This window comes from Neolamprologus brichardi, chromosome 6, assembly GCF_056152115.1.
Source record: "Neolamprologus brichardi isolate AB-2024 chromosome 6, ASM5615211v1, whole genome shotgun sequence".
In the NCBI taxonomy this organism is placed as follows: Eukaryota; Metazoa; Chordata; class Actinopteri; order Cichliformes; family Cichlidae; genus Neolamprologus; species Neolamprologus brichardi.
Genome location: NC_142109.1, coordinates 18,592,086 through 18,614,938, shown reverse-complemented (window position 1 = coordinate 18,614,938; position 22,853 = coordinate 18,592,086). Strand labels below are relative to the sequence as shown.

At 40.6% G+C, this 22,853-nt stretch overlaps 1 protein-coding gene across 1 annotated transcript in view; it reads left to right on the top strand.

The window, feature by feature from the left end:
• Window positions 1-22,853, top strand: part of klhl5 (kelch-like family member 5) — a 43,313-nt gene that overhangs the window by 14,172 nt on the left and 6,288 nt on the right. Inside the window, exons 3-11 of the mRNA XM_006787255.3 lie at window positions 6,381-6,517; window positions 7,960-8,156; window positions 9,442-9,654; window positions 14,727-14,913; window positions 15,524-15,748; window positions 16,580-16,655; window positions 17,237-17,323; window positions 18,798-18,872; window positions 19,152-19,289. Of these exons, the coding sequence (XP_006787318.3) occupies window positions 6,381-6,517; window positions 7,960-8,156; window positions 9,442-9,654; window positions 14,727-14,913; window positions 15,524-15,748; window positions 16,580-16,655; window positions 17,237-17,323; window positions 18,798-18,872; window positions 19,152-19,289 (1,335 nt within the window). The remainder of the gene's footprint in view (window positions 1-6,380; window positions 6,518-7,959; window positions 8,157-9,441; window positions 9,655-14,726; window positions 14,914-15,523; window positions 15,749-16,579; window positions 16,656-17,236; window positions 17,324-18,797; window positions 18,873-19,151; window positions 19,290-22,853) is intronic.

Sequence of the window (22,853 nt, the reverse complement as noted above, 5' to 3'; positions counted from 1 at the left end):
CTCAAGTAGTACAAAAAACAAACAAACAAGAAAACACCCACAAATATTTGCGAAAATGTAGTGTTTTGTTTGTTTTTTTTAAATTTCTAATATTGTATAAAAAGACTAAACTCCAAACATGAACACAATTTTACCCCCCCATTCTTAACTAACTGAAGCCTTCATTGAACTACAAAATAAACAAATTGGTACTCTCTTTTTAGCCAGACACGTGGCATCACTTCTGCTATAATTTTGTTCATATTTAACAACATAAAAATGCGGACATAACTGTACACATTAGTTTTTGACTGCTAGTGAAAATTGTTTTCTTTACACATGAATCACTGAACTAACAGAGCTAATCCCTCAACGTGTTTGTACTCTCTGCTCATGTTGCCTTCATATTAAATAATTTTTTGCTTCCTAAAGAACTTATTTTAACATTGAACTCAACAACAAACAAATCCTCCCTAGCAAAAAGAGTAACTTCAGGGGCCAGATTGCTTTATATTTCTTCATGTCAACATACACGTAGGGGTGACGTGGGCTGCAAGTGGCCCCTGGGTTGCGAGTTTGAGACCCCTGTATTATCGTACTTTCCACACTATAAGGCGCACTTAAAATCCTTTAATTTTCTCAAAAATTGTCAATTCGCCTTACAATCCGGTCCGCCTTATGTATGAATTCTGGTTGTGCTTACTGACCTCGAACCGATTTTATGTGGTACACGGCGCTCAAACATCTGTCAAAAAATTTAGTACGACTTTGGTAAGCTATGAAGCCGCACCGCTTGATGGATTGCCGGAGCATTACGGCTACTGTAGTCAGGAGCCTCGCGAACTCAGAGTAATCTGGGTCCAAAACTCTGTCCGCTTCAGGTCCCAAAGTCAAACGAGCACTCCAGCACATTGAGAGTTAAAAACTGTCTATATTCTTTCAACTGATCAGCAATCAACAAATGATCAGCGTTGCTGCTTTAGCAGGTTTAACAATTACGTTTAACATCCAGGCATCCATGAAAACAGAATTTATTAAATTTAACGGAGTTAGAAGTTAGCAGGAAGTTAGCTGCTAGTTTCACTAGTTACCTAAACATGATATACCATGTTCTTACTGAGAGATTTCTGAAAAAATTAAAACGTACAGCTCTGCTATCACTTCCAACATAAATGAAGACAGAAAACTAAACAGTAGTGACATTTATAGCGTTACTGAAGTTAGGCTACCTGGTATATAATGCTGTGCTATGTGATCGCTAGCGACACAGCTATGTTAGCATAACACAAAGCATAACACAGTGAAGCTGGAGGATGAACCACTAACTAATTAAATGTGAGGGTTCCCGATGGTTTTTGACAAATGCAATCGCATGGCAGGATGCTGTAAACAGACCAAACTTCAGTTTGGAGAACAACGGAGATAATCCAACCACAAGAGATTAGTCATTAATATACTGCAACAACATGGGAATAGAGCAGCTGCGAGAGAATTCAACATTAATAAATCAATGGTACGGAAGTGGAGGAAGCAAGAAGAATGAGTTGACTAAAGTTTGACTTATCTGACTGTTTTGTTTCACTAAATGCGCCTTATAATCCAGTGCGCTTTATGTATAAAAACAGACCCGTTCATCGACAGTGCGTTTTATAATCCGGTGCACCTTATGGTCCGAAAAATATAGTATATCAATATGTATGCTAATATAAATAAATCATCCCAGTCTATCTCTTTTAAAAGATTAAGGGCAGATGATAAGAATTCTCGTGATAAAAAAAAATACATTGAAAGTCGGTCAGTAAAGCACAACACCTAAAGGTACAAGTGCCATCATATATCTGAAGAAGACACTGAAAACAGACAAAACTTCAGCCAAGAGAGTGCATCAAATGACACCATCCTAAAAGTGTTTAGTTATTAATATAACTCTTTTTGGTTTGAATTATTTTACCATCAAAAAGTCATGATCCCGAGATTAATCTTCATGCCAAAATCTGAGCTGTAAAGACAGTCAATATTTTCAAAAGCACAGACAGTGTCCAGGACATCATGAGCCTAAGGGCTGGCACAGTCACTCTATAGTAGCTTAGCTTAAAGAATAGTGCTGATATAAAGCTGTAGAGCACGAGAGTGATAGCCTGAATAGTTTTTTTGGACTCGTGTCAATACAAAAAACAGTTGGAAAGAAACAGCGTTTAAAAAAAAAAAAAAAAAAAAAAGAGAGAGCAAGACAAGAGCCTCACTGCCAAGGTGCTCAGAACTAATTTTGATCCCACTTCAGTTTGTTTCTCCAGGTCACGCACACACAGACTCACAAGGCAAAAACAATACAGCAGCTGGAAATAGTGATTCTACTATCACATACATGCAGCAGCGTTATAATTAACTCCCGAATGAAGTGCTGACACATGCACCACAACATCTGAACACGTGCATCTACACTCACGCATGAACACACGGGCACGATGACACATATACTGCACACGCAGGATGTTTGGAAAGAATCTCTCACAAACAGCAGAACCACAGCCGTGCTCCTAGGATTTATTTTTATAGTACCTCTGTACCATATGTACCAGAGTCTGTTTGAACCATGCACCAGTCACATGCCTCCACTGCACCGTCGATGTTACTCCCTGGGCATATGGCCACTGGCGAAGCAGCAGGGTCCATCTGCAGGGATGAGACAGAAAAGTGGCCCTCCACCAGCAGAAAGGCTTCTTTTCTCTCTTTCTCGCCTTCCTCTTCTGCCTCATTTGATTTAGTCCTCCAGGCACAGATGGTGACAAACAAAAGACCCTGCTGTAGGAGAATCTTAATGCTGCATGTGAAAGAGTGTGTTGGCGTCTGAAGTATTTGAGTGTTCGTTTGTCTCAAGTGTGTGTGTGTGTGTGTGTGTGTGTGTGCCAAGGTAGGAGTACGACATCTTTGCTTGAAAGTGGTTGTTTTGTTAGGGATTGATTTTGTTATATGTGTAGGATAAAAGTGCTTTTCTGGGACTAAAATATACACTCCCTCTCTCTCTCTTTATCTTACATGTAAACAGACAAATGCAGCGTACACGCTGAGTAGGCTACTTGTACTGCGTGTAGCTGCTTATCTCTTGCGGAGTTTGTTGCAAACAGTGCACTTTGAGGAAAACCCAACCCAACCCAAAACTCTGTGAATGCATAAATATGTTGAGCACAGTTGTACCTTTTAGTCTCTGGGGCAGCACATTATGCTGCAAATCTATTTTTGTACTGCTGCCTTCACCGATTTTTAGTAAGTATACCATTACCTTTTGTTTTTTTGTTTTTTTTTGCCATCACTGTATATCGACTGATTGGTAGGTGCGCTGCGGTTCATTGTTTCCATTACTGCAAGACCAAGAGTCTTCAGTTTTGCTGATACACTGTGGGGGATAATAGACTGTAGGGCCCTTTAGAAGAGCCAATAGAATCAGCTATGAGCTGAACTTTAACAGAGGGTTTATAAGGTTGGTTTTACAAGAATAAAGACTTTGATGAGGAAAACTAACTGGTGGGTTTTGCCAGTGTACATCTGGTTAACCTCAGCCCCTCTGTTAAAGGGCAATGCACAGCCACTTCCAGGAGCTTTTTTCTTATATGAACCACCCAGGTCTGTTTGCTCTGCAGAGGATGTGACAGTTCACAATGGGTCCTGCTCCGAGTATTGTAGTGTGTTGTTGCTATAGCTGAAAATGTAATAGACTGATATGTTTTTACAGCTTAACCCAAGTGTGATGTGAATGTGTGTAGTAAATCTGATGGTTCAAACCCTATGTACCATTAGGATTTATTCTCTGTACTAAAGTCTGTACTAAAGCGTTTTGAGGGGTAACCATAGGTAGTGCACATACTTTAAAATCAATTACAGCTATATATAGAAGAAATCTGTGCTTTTCCTACCATCTGATAAAATATACGACCAATACACATGAGCTAATGAAGACCCAATTAACAAAACAGTTTCAGGTAAAAAGCCCCAAAATGGATTTATATAGGAAATCCCAGGACTGGCAGCAAAGCTATCAGTTAAAGGTCCTTCTCTTCTAACTCTGTATTTCAGAGATACTGCAAAAAGTTGCAGTATCCAAGCAAGTCTTTCTCACGACCTGCTTGTTATTTTTCCCCTCTCTGTTTTTCCACTACTGTGTCTCTCTACCGAGCATCACATCCACACTGAAACACAAACAGACACACTGTTCAGTTTCCAGCGCTTGCCCTCCTTTCCTGAGTCCAACTCGTCTGTTTCCTGCTCTCTCCACTCTGGCATTTTGTCTTCTCTCTGCTCTTTCCATTACACGTTGACACACTGCCTGCCTTGTCTCTGTCTTCAGCGCAGTGCATTTGTGTTTGTGTGCAAATAACCCAGTGCTGTATACAGCCTGTGTCACTCACAGCTAGTCAGACAGAGACCCATGAAAAATTAAGGGAACATGTTTGTGTGTGTGCACCAGGGACAGAGGGATTGGGGGGGGGGAAGATACCTGACTAGAATACTGGCAGAACGACTTCCTGCTGACTGTAGTGTATTTTTGACATCTTTGTCTGCACAATAAACACACACGCACTTGCACACACGCTCACACAGCTCTTCTCTGCTTCAGGCTATCTGTCAAGGTCCCAGTGTCACACTCAGTAATGAGATTATACACATTCAGTGCATGCACACACTCATGTTCAAGTAGCCACAAACAAAGCCAGTTTAACATGTTAATATGAGTCACAAGTTTATGTCATCATTCAGGTCATGTTTGGGACTTTGCTTGAACAAACATTTCGAATTATTTTTACGTTAATCAGTTAAACTGACTAGTTGCTGCACCTCAGAAGGTTTACTCGGGAGCCTTTTACTCAGATACATTTAGATCAGATATCAAAAATATATGTCAATGGCATTTTGCATCCTTCCTTGGAGGTTTCATGTGCAAAGGCATCTCTAGCAGGAAGTAAATATTCACCAACGAGTGCTGTTGTAATGCCTAGATGTTTGTGTGCCTGTGTGTAACTTTACAGTGGCACGAAAGGTTAATGGATTGTTGCAGAATGGAATTAATTAACTGTCTTCTTACAAGTGACCTTAAGATAATTTCTCTCTGTCCTTCATCTCACTTTCTTTCCATTACACTAGCTAACTTCTTCCTCAGACTTCCCTGCCACTAAATTTTACATTAACCTTGTCTTATTATAATCAAATTCCCCCTGCTTTTCTTTCTGTCTTCTTTCTTCTTCCTTTATGTCATCACTAGATTTGTTCATGTTTCTGTTCTCCTTTTTTTAACCAAGGGGTATGAGTGTGTGCAAAAAGATTAAGAAACTAGCAGTGGGTAAATTAAACACATATCTTATTCAAAGAGTAAAGTTACATCTTGAATTAATGTATACTACATAAATGAGGGGTGTCAAGCAAGGCCCAACTGAGCACACTGGATAGCATTGCAGAGGAGGGCTTCACTTTTGACTGGATCCGGCAGTACGATAGAAGGATTGTGTGGCAAGTCATTAAGAATGGATCATGAGAGAATCTTCCAAGCCAGAGGTCTGAATCATCATGAGTTAGGTTTTACAGTCATATTACTGTCAAAGACTGTGCTGTACCACACTGAAGGAAGTCCAGAAACTGTGCCTGTGTATTTCTTTGAAAAGTTGTAGCAGCTGCAGTCTCTTCTCTCTTAGACTGAAATCTGGCTGAATGTTGTTGAAATAGCATTTATGTTTCTGTAAAGATCTCAGGCTCTGCATCATTTGTTTTTTAAATGGATGGTTGATAAAGTATGTTTTTAGAATGGATTGAAGGTCAGGGGACACTAGGTGTCTTTTTTAATCTCTACTGGTGAAATAATTACTTCTTTTTTTTTTTTTTTTTACCATTTTCTGCCCACACTGGTTTCTAACTCATTTTTTTCCATCTCTATTATAAAGGTCTTTCAGCAACCTTCATATTAAAAAGGAGATTATATAATGAGACCTTTGCATTCCTAACTGCTCCAGAAATCTTACCCGGTGCTGAAGTCTGACCAGTTTCCTTATTCCTGTAGACTTTAACATTTAACGTAAAGAGGTTAAAAGAGACAAATCAGTCGATTGGGACATTTAGACTTTTACTGTGGCTGTATGTTAATATCAGATAGGAAGTTTCAGAAAGTTCAGGGGATTGTTTTTAACCAAAGGCATATGCTGTTTGACAATGCAACAAGCTTTTTTTTTTTTATTTTATTCCTTAAGGTTTCTCCTCCTGTTTCATTCTTCAGATGGTTTTGTTGTGCCTCTTCTTTCCCTTTTCTGATCTGTGTTCTGACCCAATCCTGTCAGCAAGGTCAAAGTGAACTTTTTCTGTTGTGCTCCATTACAGCCATCCGTCTTCTGTGACTGATCCCTGACACTCTCTCCTCACAGGCTTGTCCTCTCATCTGTGTCTGACTACTTTGCTGCAATGTTCACCAGTGATGTGCGGGAAGCCAAGCAGGACGAGGTGAAGATGGAGGGTGTAGACCCTGATGCATTGTGGGTCCTGGTGCAATATGCATACACAGGTATATAGTGGTCAACTTCCCTTTCTTTTTAGAAAAACAGGATAATCTTTAAGAAGGAATTATTGTTTTTTTTCTTCTCTGTAGTAAATAGTGCTTGGCTGTGTGGTTCTCTTCCATGTGCATGCACTGAATAGCAGCAAGACAAACCTACAGCATAGAACAGAACAGACATCAGTGACAACATGCATGCCATCAGTCAGTTACATACCATAAGAAAGAGGAGCTGGACTGGAAGCGGGTTGCAAAGTGGCTTGCAGAGGCAAAAGCATCTTAAAGAGATTTGCAAATATGCTGCTGTGCCATTAGCGGATGTGGGTGGGCATTGACATCAGCTTTTATCACTTAACTCTATGTTCACCTTACTCTTTACGGATACATGGCCACTTCTTTTTTCATGATTTTGGAATTAAAAAAAACATTAAATTGTTAACAAACGCACCAAATTCTCTATTTATATATTTTTACTGCAGTACTCTGCTTTTGTTTTTGATGATAGATCTCATAACACCCAGTATTCTTATAATATTTCACTTCCAGTAAATATTCATTATCTCTAGTTCAGTACACACAACCTGTTGTCTAGATGAAGATGATCTGAATGCTGTGTGTACATTCTTCATAGTTCATAGTTTGGTAGTAGTTTTGGCTCTGTTGGCAGATTCTGAGTCCTGCAGGAAAAGGAAAACAGCATCTCCATAAAGCCTGTCAGCAGATGGATGCTTGAAGTGCTCTAAAACCTCCTCGTAGAGGGCTGTGGTGCCTTCACATTAGAAATGCTGCAGACAGTTGCTGCAGTCTTCTCAAGACTTCAGTGTGCGGTGCGTCCTGATGCATTGACACTAGCTTCAGTCCACTCCTTGTGAAGCTGTTCAAAGTTCTTCAATCGACTTTTAAAAAGATGAACACACGTGATCTTGTTGCAGCAATGACCTTCTGTGGCTTATCCTCCTTTTGGGGGGTGGAAATGATCATCATCTCATCACCATCTAGAAATTGTGCTCCAGCATCAGTATATACAAATATAAATGCATCAATACAATATACAAAATATACATGCAAAATGCAAAAGTAAACTGTGTGGTTAGTCTGTTGTATACTCCATTACAGAGAGTATGAAGACATGCTAGGATTAACAGACTAGGTCCTGTACAGTACTCTGCTGTAGATCTAAATTATGCAAACAAGCACCAACATTACTGTGAGCTCAACATCTATTAATGGCTAAGATCTCCAGGAAGTCTTTTCTAGCTACCTTTACATTTTCTATATTAACTAAATATTTAATGATTATTCTCTTTTTAAAAAGATGAACACACGTGATCTTGTTGCAGTACTGCAGATCTCTTAAATAACATTAAGTCTCATTATTTCCATTTTTATGACGTTTTAAATTCTCTTTCTTCACCATCTTGCTCCTCTGCTCTTCCCTTCATGTCGTCCAGGCCGTCTTGAGTTGAGGGAAGACACCATTGAGTCTCTGTTGTCAGCCTCCTGCCTGCTGCAGTTGTCATCTGTAGTTCAGGCTTGCTGTTCCTTCCTCATGAAGCAGCTCCACCCCTCCAACTGTCTCGGCATCCGCTCCTATGCTGATGCTCAGGGCTGCCATGACCTGCATCGGGCTGCTCACGCCTACACCATGGTGGGTACAAAGCCAGTTCACATCTTTGTATACCTCCCTTGCTTGTAGAATCACCACACGAATATGAATGAAAAGACTGCTTTGGGAAACGCAGCGCTGGAAATGATGTTGCAGATCTAGGTAGACTGCAACTCTTTAACAGTGACATGTAAAAACAATTAAGAGCAATCTTTCACCTTTAACCTCAGTATAGCTTTAAGGCACACTTAAAATCCTTTAATTAATCCAGTCACCCCCAGCCTTCATCTTATTCTTGGTAACAAATTGGCTCCTCATTCACACAGCACCACAATCATTATTGCCACAATGGCTGTTTTTCAGCACAGAGTTGCTATGGTGACGGTGAAATAGCTCCTTCATCGACTTGATTATTCTTTTTCTTGTTCTCTTGTTTTTTTGTGTGGTGTTTTTTTTTTTTACATGCCTCATTTTTCATCCAGCGTCACTCTGCGTGTCTGTCTCTATCGGTAGCACTGTTCCTCTCTTTTTCTCTCCAGTTCTCTGTAAGTGGATTATTGTTAAGGTTTAATCTCGGGTAATTATGTCATAAAGGTGGCTTTCTTTGGGTGTGACTGTCAGTGTCTGTAATTCACTCTCAAACACACGTTCAGACTCACAAAGCTTACAGGATTATTGCAGTCTATGTGTAAGAGCTAAACAAGAATGACTCCGACACTGCTTAGATTCCTACCTTTTTATTCAGGTCACATTTTTTTCTCTGTTTTTTTTCTTTTAATTTTACAGATGGTAGAAATGTGTTGAGAGTTTTTTTTTTTTTTACATCTAATGAGAAATAAGCTTTCACAAGATTGTGATCAGCTGTAGCTTGTTGGACTGTTTGACAAAAACACGCAGGGAAATCTGCAATTTAAGGAGCTGCAAATAGACTAAGCAATTAATCAGTTCATTTAGCAAATAACTGTCAGATTAACCGATTACATTCATTAATTTTTGTCACATCATCTCTTCCCATCTTGTGACTCAATAGATCTCATATTTTCTCATCCAGATCCCCTTTGGCAGCTTTTCCTCTCCATTTTTATCTGACCTTTCTCAAGCTGTAATTTCCTCCTCTTTTTTCCTCCCTCCACTTGTATTCTTCAAACCCTTAATCCCTTTTCTCTCTCCTCTCAAATCCTCTCTGCTGTTCTTCTTCTTCTTCTTTTTTTTTTTTTTTGCAATGCATTATTCATCTATTCTAACCCCCTCCCCCCACTTCTGTCTTTCTCTTCCAGTCCATCTCATCCATCCTTCAGTTTTACTCTAACCTTCTTTGCACCCCCAGGAGCACTTTCTGGAGGTGGTTGGAGGCCAGGAGTTCCTCTTACTACCAGTGGAGGAGATGGAAAGGCTCCTCACATCTGATGAGATTAACGTGCCGGATGAGGAAACCGTGGTTACGTCTTTACTAACCTGGGTCCGTCATGACGCTTCCACTCGACAACGCCACCTACCCCGGCTGCTGGCTCATATCAGACTCCCGCTGCTGCAACCACAGGTGAGAGCGTCAAAGAGGTAAATGTCACTGGTTACCAAGAAAATTAAAATGGTAAGATTTAACAAACAGATGCACAATACAGAGATCCTGGTGAAAATTCAATTAATTATCAGAGTTGCATTAATAAGTAGACCCGGCAACTCTGGGAGGAAATAAACGTAACATTGCATAAGCGTATCAAAGGCGTAAACATCGGATAATGCTGCTCTGTGTACTTTGATTAGATGTGTTACTGTCTGATCACAAGGGTTTCCTAACAAAATTTAGACCTTTTAGATCTCCAAACAAAAGCAAATTGCTCAATGAGTAAACATGAATTTTATAGTTAAAAAAATAAGTGGCCTAATACATTTTGCTTACGAATCAAATTTAGACATACATAGACAATTAGATGTGTCTGTTTAAAGCCTAACAACTGGTCAACCAGATTTAGCCGTGAACACGACATGTCTTGATGTGCGGCGCTTCATGAGTTTCTTAGAATAAAAATATATTGATCGCTGTTAGCTAACAAAGAGCACATTGTTTTTATATTGTGTTTATATTGTGTTGTTGACCATTTCACTCAGTGTGCTGCATTAGTCTTTGCTTTTCAAAGCTAGACCTGCATGAATATTTTATTGATTTTATTTTGGGAGATGTCAAAGATGCTTATGTCCTCATATGTGTAACAGCAAAGTACACGGTAGGAGTGTGCATCTGTCTCCCCCCTGACGGTGTGCTGGCCAAATTTAACTCGTCCTTTTTTTCTCTCCTCTCGGGCCTCTTGGTTATAACCTGTCTCTCTGTCTCACTGTCCTCTTCAGACAGCTGGGGACCATAACCATTACTCTGTCAGGTGTGTCATAGCTCTATGTGCTGTCTAGTATGTGTGGCAGGCATTTGACTTATACTGTAATGCTCAGAAGTTTTTATGCTAAGCAGAACTTCACTTACTGCCCAGGGCCACACGCATAATCAGACACACACTTTTTAAAACCTTAATTAACTGTGATATCTCTCGTAACTGCAGCTAAATTATCTGTTCTCTTCATCTCCCTTATCAACAATTTCCCTCAGTTCTCCCCCAGGTCTTTCCATTATCTCTGTCGGCATCTATACATCGCCCTGTTTTTGTTCTTTGGCACTTTATAGCATGAACAGCTCAGATATATGGCTTCGCCCCGGTCAGCTGAAATCACAAGTAGCTGTAACATGTAATCAGGGAAGAAGATGGATGGCAGAGGGGTAAAGCAGCAGAGTGGCAACAGAGCAGAGAGACTGAAAGCAAAAGAGGCACAGAGCCAAGGGTTGATTTTTACCTTTAACAGTGTATCATGTGTGACAGCTCCTCCCCCACCGCCACCATGACAAACTGACAAATAAGCCAGCATTCAGGATCCTCACGAGCTGTGAAATGCCAATAGAGTGAAACATAAACCTCACACAGACAACCGATCAATATTCATTAGCCAATTAGTCAGCTCTCTATCTAGGCCACCATGTTATTATTCATCAAGAGGATGTCAATTCACCAGATGAAATGTTTTAATTCCCGATCCCTGTTCCCACTCATACACATTGACATATATATTCTTCATCTAATCTCCTCAGAAGTGCATCAGCCTGACGGTGCACACCAAACAGCTGTATGACAGCTTGTACAATATCTGTGACCAGTGGAAATTTAGCGCGTTTAGGCAGGATGACAACCGACAAGCAGGTCTGATGGAGCATGTTGGCAGCTGAAGCCTACGTGGGTGTCTTCATCTGTTGGGTTTATCTAGGCACAAACCCCGCTGGAACACAAGACACTCAACTGCACGACAAAACAAAGCGAGAAGGTGCTCTCTGTGTTTGTGGCTCGCGAGGGAAGTCAGCCAAAGTTGAGGAAAAGATTCCTTCACCTGAACTCAGCTCACTTTCACTGATTCCTTCGCTACAGCCCTTTTTATTGTCACATACAAGAATATGCAATTACAAATACATGTGACATTCTTAAGCAGGCATATCTGAACAACATCAGCGTCCGTATTCTGTGTGTGTGTGTGTGTGTGTGTGTGTGTGTGTGTGTGTGTGTGTAGGTGCATGTGTATGTGTGTGTTTCCAGCCATACTATACTATACTATATGACCTTTCAATTATCTTAAACTGTGTGTATGAGGTATGTAGAAAAGCAGAAGTAAGCGTCTCACTAAATGATAAGAACAGAAACTTGCAAGAGGTCATGTCTCAGAAGAACATTTAAAGGTGTGAAGTCTTGAACTTTAAGAAACAGAACAGTCTAGTTCCTAAAGCTATAATGGAAAATATAACATTGAGGCTCCTTCCTCTCATCTCATGGTACACACAGAATCTTATCAGACCTAATAAGGATATTATTTTTATCAGCATAAAAATGATTATATATTTCTAAGCATAAATGACAATATAAAAAATAGCACTCTTACATCATCAATAATAGTCACTGATTAAACTGACACTCATTCTCTTGTTTTGTCTTGAAAGTTGCAGAAAATAGCTGCCTCATCCAGACTCCATGTGTTTTAAGTTTAAAGTTTATATTAATAATTGTGGTTAATATATAAAGCTGCCTTTTTAAGTCATCTGATGTGCAGCCACCTGGACACAGTTCACAAGAATTGGTAATCCTTCTACACTATTTGTCAGAATTTAATAAAACTTGCACACGATGATCACTTAATAGGCCTTCACCCAAATTATCCTCATGGTGATAAATTAACATATTCCAGGCACTTTAACATTTTTATAAGAACTGTTAGTCCTATTTTTTGGGTCAGATTAGTGAACCAAGATTAGTTTGCTCTGGATATGACCGTTTGCTAGCCTATTTGACTTCTTTGTTGGGTTTTAATTCTTATTAGTTTGTACAGTGCTGCCAGCAAAGCATAACTTTCTGTAATTCTTCTCTCTAACATTCACACCCTGACGAATGTGTCAGGAGTGACTCAGGGTTCAGTATCTTGTCCAGTGTCCGACTGTGAGAAAAAAATATATATAAATGTAAGTTTCTCTATGTGATACCTCAGGAAGCAAAATTGGCAGTGTGAACAGGGAGAAGAATTAAAATGAGATTTTATTTTTCTGTCAAGGAAATTCAGTAAAACACTTTCCCTTGTTTAGTTTTTTAATTTTTAATTTTTAACAACACTACAAGGTCAGAGCACTAGTGAAAAGATGCTATTATATTTATCATGGTGTGCCTTGGCTCTTAATATGTTTATAAGAATATGGATTACTGCAAACCTGAATAATGATGTATTATATATTTAAAGGCCCGCCTTCCAACAACACAATGCTAAAAAAACAGATGTTGTAAAACCTAATACGACAGTGCTAATATGCTAGTTTATTTCACAGGTATAATGTTTACTTACCACTTAGATTTTCACTTTAATACGTGAGGATGCCAGCATTTTTTTTTAGCACTGAATGAGTTCATTTCTTGTATTTTTGTAGTGCTAAATACAAGATATGGTACAAGTATTGGAAAAAGTAAATATACAGCTAAAATGATGGCACTAAAATGAAAGAGACTGTGGCTACCATGACTGTATGTGGAAAAAATGTTGTGGCTGTACACCCAATAGTTCCTGAGATATTACAGTCAGGCCTAAAACCAGTGAACTGTCTCAAAGGACAACATTAAATCTGAAATGATTAAAATTGCATATTAAATTATTTGCATAGCAGTATTGTTTGTAAGTTGTGTTTTGTGGGAATTTGTACAGTGGTATGGTGTTCACAAAAAATCAAGATGGAGAGGACAGCTAGAGCAAGAGCACATCCAGCAACAGGGACACGCATAAGGAATAAAAAATGTGCGTAGCTGGAAGATGTGTGTATGAGAGTGTGCTTATTTTTTTAGAAGAAGACAGAGCCCATGCTGCCCCCCTCTCTCTCTCAAGCGTGAGCTGAAACAGAGAAGATAACACAAGTTTCTCTCTGCCCACTGTGAGGTAAAGAGAGGACGGAGAGGACAAGGTGGGACGCCTGCAGCAAGCTGTCTTATCTCATCCTCCACATTCAGTCCTTCACAGAGAGATGTATAAATACCACCGGAGAGGACAAACACTATTTTTTTTCGATCTGTCCGTTTCGTTTTTTTAACACACACATGCACATGAATGAATGCGCAAATAGGGTTCACTGTAATTTGTCCCTCAGTGATTGTACGCAGTAGAAGTGTGGGTTCACCCTGGTGTGTAAGCTGCTTATCCATTTACCATGCCTGCTTTACGCTCTCCACGTCTGGCGGGGGGGAAATTGATTTTATATTCAGTGACCAAGTTGAATTATTTGAGCTGAATGTTATTTGTGTTGGTGGGAATTATGGAGGAGAACACAGAAAATAAATGAGAGGGTAAAAATAATAATCTCTTTCATCTTCTTTTTTATTTATCTTCTAGTTCTTCCATTATACCTGCTCTCTGTGATTGAATCTAAGTGGCTGTGTCTGAACATGCGGGGAAAAAACAGAGATGCGGGCATTCTCAAAGTCTAACCTAAAATGACTTCGAAATTCACACACAAACACATACCTATCTAAATGTAAATCATGTATTCCCCCCATGCTTCAGGGAAAACTTGATTCTCACTACCATGCCTCTCACAGGCAGCAGTTTCCTCAGGATGTGTTTTCAGGAACAGGCTGTGGATTGCTGCAGCCCCTGGGTATTTGTGTGTGTCTGTGTCTGTGCTTTGCGCACGTGTGTGTGTGTGTGTGTGTGATTGTAGATGAGGTTATAGGGTGTGGAGAGCTGATGAGATGTTGAGGGCAGATTAGTTCTCTAGTGTGTCAGATGATCGGTGTGTGCGTGGTTTCGTGTGCGAGAGCGCATTAATGGTTGTTGGTCTGATCTCATCTAATCTCTCAATGAGAGACAGCAGCCTTCTTTCGGCTCTTGAACCTCCTCAATCAGCGATAACATCGCAGCCAACATGTCCCTACACCCATACTGATGTAGCACATGCGTGTGCCCTCCATATATTCCAGCTGCAGCTGTCACATGATTCTGCATGTTGATGCCTTTGCTTTTTTTTCTCATTTCTTTTTTTGCATGTGTCTGTAGTTCCTAGCGGACCTTGAGAGCAACCCTCTCCTCCGGGAAAGTGTAGAGTGCCAACGCCTCCTGATGGAGGGGATGAAGTATCACCTTTTACCCCAGCATCGGCCCCTGCTTCAGAGCCCCCGCACTCGGCCTCGCAAGGCCACCGTAGGGGCCATGTTCGCTGTGGGTGGCATGGATGCTACGAAAGGTACAACAGCATCTCACATCCAGACACAGGTGATGCTGTGGTAGAGGAGGACTGAGCTTACAGTTAAACTGTGACAAATGCTACAAACTGAGAGTCGGTAACTTCCCTTTTAGAAAAGCTTTGTTCTGATTGATGCCCATTACAAACAGAAGATTTCAATAGATGGGGCATCTCTGCTCACAGCCACAGCTATATGGCTGACATTACCATATTAAGGGTATTCCTTCACTAAACAGGCTGTTTAGGGTAATCTGAAGGTTTTTTGCCTAAAGGAATTACTACCGCATGTGTAGTGTGAGGAATCCACAACTAGAACCGAGTCGGTTCTACAGGAAGTAAGGACAAGCATAATAGGTTCACCTTAATAGCTTAAAAGATTCCACATTAATGAGCAGCTCCTTTAATTCTACCTTTAAATGAAATATTGAGCATCAGTGTCAACAGGTTTAACACTATCCTACAACTGTGAGAAGGCATTATCAAGAAGGTGCAAGTTTGAATTGTTTTTTTAATGCATAAAAGGACAAAGTGTGAAAAAGTACTGTTTAGAGAGTTTCAGAATTAATAGCACATACTTTTTTTCTTTCTTTTCTACTTTTTTTTTTTCCAGGTGCCACGACTATTGAGCAGTATTGTTTACGTCGAGACACCTGGAGGCAGGTTGCCACCATGAGTGGACGGAGACTACAGTTTGGTGTAGCAGTCCTCGACGGGCGTCTCTACGTAGTTGGAGGGCGAGATGGACTCAAGACGCTCAACACTGTGGAGTGTTACAACCCACACAGCAAAACCTGGAGCGTCATGCCCCCCATGTCCACACACAGGCATGGCCTAGGTGAGGGCAGTTTGCCAACTTATATTTTATTTTATTTTTGCTTTAGATTTTGAATTTTGAGTCAAGAAGCTAGGTGTCCTGTTTGGGCTGTATTTATACTTTATTTCAAATTTAGTTGCCGTCGATACACTCCTGCATGTCTTCACTTTGTGCTGTTCTATAAACTGGACTTTACCTTACAAATTTTGATCAAAACAGAAGCTTAGATGCACCTTACAGATACATCTTGCTCCAATATGGATAAACCATGTCCCAAAGATATTAAGCACTGTGATATAAAAGTAAAGTTTTGAAGAAAAAAAAAAATTGGTTATGAAATTTTATTCAATCCTTAAAACGTTGTCCTTACACTTGCTTCCTAACGCAATAAAGTGACAAAAAAGAGCAACTCAACTGCAGTGGATCAGCAGATTCGGTGCCACGGCTCAAGAACACTTCAGCAGGCTGGTTTGAGCCCATGTTTCTCATTTGAAGGGCATCTCCCCACTCGCAGCAGTATCCTGCTATTACTATAACAACATTTGATAAGGCGTGCTGCGCTGTTTTATTGTGTTTACGAAAGTGTGCTAGTGTGTGAACTGTGGTGGGTTTTCAAACACATCTGGCAGCACAGATGTTTAGGCAGATAAATCCCTGAAGTACAGAGGTGTCAACATGCTGCTAACTCTACATGCCTAATGCCCTGGGTGTAGTTGAATACACACACATAAAAACTAACACCTCTTGTCCTAAAAGTATGATGCTTTATATGTGTGATGCTTTGCTTATCCTGGCTGATTTGGTTTTGAGAAGTTTTCATGATTTAATAGTACGTGTGTTTATCTTCTGCAGGTGTGGCTGTTCTAGAGGGACCCATGTATGCCGTAGGAGGACATGATGGCTGGAGTTACCTCAGTACAGTGGAAAGGTGCAAAATAACTTCACACTGATGTTTTTTTTCTGTGATATTAACCCAGCTTAAAGGGTCAATTCATCCAAATTATTAAATAGTGTCACTTAGTGTCTGGTAGTTAGCCATGTGGGTAAACTTGGGTTTATATGACCAGGTTTTGCAATACTGACATCTCTGTTCATATCCCTTTTTTTGTTTGTTTTTTAAACTGCTTTTTTATACTGCTTTTCTGTGGAGAAACGGCTGTCTCTCTTTAAAATGACATTTTACTGTTGACACATATTTTGATTCCCTTCTTAAACATTACATATTTCATTATTGGTAAGGCCTAGGTCACATTGGGTTGCAACCATCTGGCAACCACTGGTCACGAGGAAAAAATGGATGTTTCCTGAGCAGTTAGTGAGGGTTGTTTGAGTTTGATGGCAGCTGCTGTGAAATGATTGCTAAAGCCCCACTCACACATTTTTCCCTAGTGACTGGAGGTTGCCAGGGAGTTGCTGACCGGTCTCTAGCCTGTGTGACTGAGACCTTAGAGATACAGGTTTTTATGCTGTGCTTTGAGCAGGATTGAGAAATTACACTGTGTCTGTCAGGTGGGACCCTCAAGGACGCCAGTGGAGCTTTGTTGCAAGCATGGTTACACCTAGAAGCACAGTGGGAGTAGCTGTTCTCAATGGCAAGTAAGTGATCTCACAGTTCCCCTCAGGTAAAAATTTACTCGGATTTGCATGTTCTAAGTTATATGTGCCTTCAATATTAGCGCATCTGTTTTAGCACAAAACACAGCTTTGGCCGTTTGTTATGGAGTGTAGACGTTTTGGTTTTGGAATTAGCATTTTGCATCTGTTACACATAGCAAGCCATATAATTTGTTAGTTAATTCAAGTTTAAAGGGCTCCAAAAGGCATCAACATCACAAACGCAGTGTAAAGGGCCATTTCAGGTGAAGCCAAGGAGGCAATCATCTACCGTGTAGGGACACCTGTCTGTCAAAGAGGGCCCTAATTGTTGCCCCTGATATGTTGCTGTGGACATTTGGAAATAGCAGAATGCAGCCTCAACTGAAATATAAATGTACCGGTAAATATAAAAATAAACTAAGATGCTCAAAGTGCAGCGTTAAATTACATATTTCAAAGTTAAATAGTACCAATACAGACAAGATACTACAAATGAATCATAGTGCAGGCACCAGGGGGGGTTAAAATGTGATATTCTATATTTATTTGAATGACTTGAAGCAAAAGTATCTGCCAGCTAAGTTTGAAGCCAGTGTTACCAGCTGCTCATATTTCTCTCAAAAATCAAATAAAAAATAATTTTATGCAAGATGTGACTTGACACGTGTGGCATAAAGAGAAGATTTTGTAAGTATTTTGTCATTTGAGAAACGAGACCTGAAACCTTCACAGTCTCGCTCTTTGTTTGGAAGATAAAAGTGTTAAGTTTATACTACTGTCGCTTCCCACCTTCTTCTGTAAGACTCACCGGCACGTGAGGCAGCAATGGAAAGCATAACAATATTTATTCACATACACACATGCACACACAGACGAACATTTATTTAAATAGCTGGATTTAATAAGGCTTTAGGGCTTTTAGGGCCTCGCTGGACAAAGAATTGGAAGTTAATAGAACCAAATATTGCATGTTGTTTTTATTATTCAGGGCCTCGGAGACAGTGAAATGCTTTATAGATGCTAATTAATACAGAAGCAATGGCTAACCTTGCCCAGCAGTTTTGTGTGTGTGTGTTAGTGTGTGTGAGCATGGCTGTGTGCTTTGGTGAGTGTGTCATGTACTATATGTGTTGTGTACTCTCAGAGCGCTTTGCCTGATGGAACTCATTACTTGCTTGACTGGCCCCGTTTCATTTTTTTCTTTACCGTCCCAACTTCACATCCATGGACACACACACACACACACACACAGACTGACTGACTGCTCAGGGTTGTGTTGCACCAAGAGTGATGGCTGATTGATTTTTCCCACCTCATTTTGCCCTCAAAAAAACCTTCACAAGCTACACACACAGACACACACATATGCCGGTCTTCCACCTTGTACCATCTGCTTCAGTGTCACTAAATTGAAAAGGGACTTCCAGAGTCCAGAAATGTTCAGAGGGATAACACCATCTTCCCTCTTCCTCAGATTGTATGCAGTAGGAGGTCGTGACGGCTCATCCTGCCTGCGTTCAGTGGAGTGTTTCGACCCCCACACCAACAGGTCAGAGACCGGGGACTTCATCTGTCAGCAACTAATTGCTGTCTCCTATTTTGTTTCCTGTCTACATGTTCCTCTAGTGAAGCGCCTCTTCCTGTTAGGTTATTTACCCACAGATCAAAGGAGACTAGTAACCCTCACAGGATGTTGGAACAGACAACACTGAAAAAAGCTTGTCATGTACTTTGATTAAGGTCTAATGGAAGGACTGGAAAGAGTAAAGTAATTTTCAAACAATATGTTTCCCTCTCCTTTTTTTCTAACTGTATTCTTCATTTTTAGGTGGAGTGGTTGTGCCCCTATGGCTAAAAGGCGTGGAGGTGTGGGCGTGGCCACGTGGCACGGGTTCCTGTACGCCATCGGAGGCCACGATGCTCCGGCGTCATCCCTGGCATCTCGGTTAAGTGATTGTGTGGAAAGGTGAGTCCACATTTATGAATCTGTTTGCTTGATTTGAAATATGCTAAAGTATTGTGGCGCTTATAATGTGTCTTTCATACAGTGGCAGCATTTGTAAAATTAATGGAAAAATTTTAGTGTCTTTTGAAACCTCATTGCAATGTGCAGAATTATTACTCATTAATCTTGCTAATGAAAATACTAAATGGGAGCAGGGTGTGACCTTGATTTAGTATCGTGTGTATTATAATTGAGTGTAAGGCTACTGTCAGCGCATCAGTAAGAAAGGACATTTGAATCTCTGCTCAAGGACAAAGATGCAGCTGCTGACATGAACAAATGAACCGGACAGTGCACCACACCGTGGCTTTGGTAGTGAGAAAGAAAGTGTGATAAAGACATCACAACAAAGATTTGTGTTCTTGAGTTTTCTACCACAGTGTTTGATTGTTTTTAACAGTTTTGGTTGTAAAATCGTAGAAACGTGCTGATTTCAATTATTGGATATTTTGGAGGATGTATTTTATTATTATTATTGTTATTATTGTTATTATTATTATCCCTTATCCTAAAAGGCTGATGGCCTACTACCCGACAGGATGATGCAGCATGGGCACATTTATGAGCGTGATGACTCAAGACCAAGGCGACGTAGAAGTTTGAAATTGATACCATAGGTGCAGCTACTAAAAAGCTTGTATGATTTCAAATTTCAGTGGCCTAAACCTCAAGGTCAAAGATCAAGCTTTCTGAAAATTTTGTGAAAGTGATAACTTTAGAACACAGGATTTGGACATATATACTCTACATGTTGCTACTACGAGGCTGAGGGGTAACACTGGCAGCTGCCAGTATTGTTTATATATATATATATATATATATATATATATACACAGACACATATATATACACACAGTGTTGGGAAGGTTACTTTTAAAATGTATTCCATTACAGAATACATGCCCCAAAATGTATTCTGTAACGTATTCCGTTACGTTACTCAATGAGAGTAACGTATTCTGAATATTTTGGATTACTTAATATATTATCATGCTGTTTACAACTACATGAATGTACTATTGCTGTGATTTATTACTGTTACTGAAGGTCCGCGGCTCCGAACCGTAGTAAAGGGACCTCTGGCTAATACGGTGGGTTCTGTGTTGGCTCGTAGCCGAAAACTAGCTTTACTTTGTTGTCTGGGTCAACTTTGCCAACGAGAGACAGAGAGAGGCGTTGAAAGGCTGCTCCAACAGAACTTATTGTTTTTGGAGGAAAACACGAACACGGTGTACAGTCGAGTCTTAATAGCTTACTTACAGCTGGGCTCGTCAGGCACTCTTCTTGGCTGCAGTGGTTATTATTATATTTACATGCTTCCAGCTCCCGTTTCTGCTCATGACAGCTCGTACTTTTCCCTTTTCTCCCTCCTCGCTCACAGACACATAACGGGTATGGCAGTCCATTCTCCCTGCAGCACGGACTACACTGCGTATGATGCTACATTCTTTAGAGTTATACCTGTAGCATTCTGCCTATTAGCTTAGCACAACAACAACAACAGGCGCTCTCTCACCCAGGAAACACGCAGAGAGAGAGCGTCACCCTGTAACCATGGCTGCCGCCTGGAACAACAGAACGTAGCTGTCAAACAAAACCCAAACAGTCCTGACCCGCCAGAATATGAAACAGGGAAGTACCGCTGTGTAATCCATTTATTTCAACAAAGTAACTGTATTCTAAATACCACCTTTTTAAACGGTAACTGTAACGGAATACAGTTACTCATATTTTGTATTTTAAATACGTAACGGCGGTACATGTATTCCGTTACTCCCCAACACTGTATACACAGACACATATATGTATATATATATATATGTATACTAGGGGTGCAACGATACTCGTATCGATATTGAACCGTTCGATACAGTGCTTTCGGTTCAGTATGCATATGTATCGAACAATACAACATTTTTAATTTATTTTATCAACTTTCCTTCTGATGGTGCTGTCTGGGTTGAGCGCTCAGTGGATCTGCGCTCGACAGTGCAGCCTAGGCGGAGTAGTCGAACACAGATTCACTGAGCGCAGGGCAAGCTAGCGAGACAGAAGTTAAGCTTGTTGCAACATGGCAAATTGAACCTCCCCCACCCTCATTCAGATCTGGCGTCTGGAACTATTTTGGTCTTCATGTGACGTATGACCCTGAAGGTAAGCGTGTCATGGACTAAAGTAAAACAGTATGTCAGATGTGCAACGCAATGCTCAATTACATGAGTGGGAACTAGTGTGTTAGCGCAGTTAGCTCGTTAATGTGTTGACGCTGTCCAGCCCCACACACGGGGCAATCCGCGGTAGCTCGTTAACGGAGATTTGCCGTGTTGTGGCGTTAACCTCATTTCAGATTAAGGCTGACAGCACTAGTGGGAACACAACGAATATGACTGCACATTTACCCGATAGCATCCTAGTGCAAAGACAAGTGGAAGCAGACAAAAACAACAAGCACGCATACAAACTTTACCCGAGTCATTTAGACAGCCGTTAGCACATGATTCTCCTTATGGGGACCTGATATGTTTAATATGCTGCTGAGAATATAGCCCAGAAGAAGCGTATAGTATAGCTTTATTTTGGAAAGAGACATTTCTCTGTAATAAACTCTCTTTTCCAAAGATGAGTGATTCCTCAATCAGATACAGGGCTCGCAAAATCGCTAGCCCGACGTCCCGGGGCTAGCGATTTTTCCAGTCGGGCTGCCCTGCTCTGCTCGTCGGCCTATCGTAGGAAGGAAAAATGTATGTCAATGCTTTTGCATTCTTTCGGAAATGTAGCTGGGTAATTATGTCATTGGCATCGGTGAGCCACTGTCAATATGTGACATATTGAAATCGCGTTTGAATTTGCGCTTGTTTTTTGCTTTCACTTTGCAATCCCACGAACTGTGTATAGAGAGCGACAGCACTGATTGGTGAGTGATGATAATTTGCGCACCAATTCCTCTGACATCATCAATCGTTAGCTTACTATGCAAACATGACAAGTGAAATCTCCCGCAGCAAGCTTAAACATGTGAGAGGTTGATCGCGCAGAGAATCGCTGAGCGTTATGTGAGTGCGTGTGTAAAAGCAGCAGGATATATATTTTAGTTCTGCTGAGCCAAATAAGACAGGTCAGGGTGAAGAAGTGACAGCCAAAGAAAAGCTTACCACAAAACGGAAAAGTTATGACAAATCAGACTATAAGGAAAAAAGAAAGTGCAGCTTTATGGTTTCATGGACAAAAGAATTTCTGTGGCTGCAATATGACGAGCTAAATAACCAGGTCTACACATAAGTGGTCCGCAGGTGCGCATTCGCTGTCAAAATAAAAAACGCGCACAAGATAAGAAGTTGCAACGCGTGTTTGCGTACATAAGATTTTCAGGAGGAGGACAGACATTTGTTTAGAACTCTTAAAGATGTCGAAGAAGCTCCTTTAAGCAATTACTTTGGTGTTCCTCCACCTCCAAAGAAATGTCAGGAGTCCGAACCACAAAAGAAGCGCTTATTCTCGGAAAAGTGGTTGCAGGAGGTGAGCTGG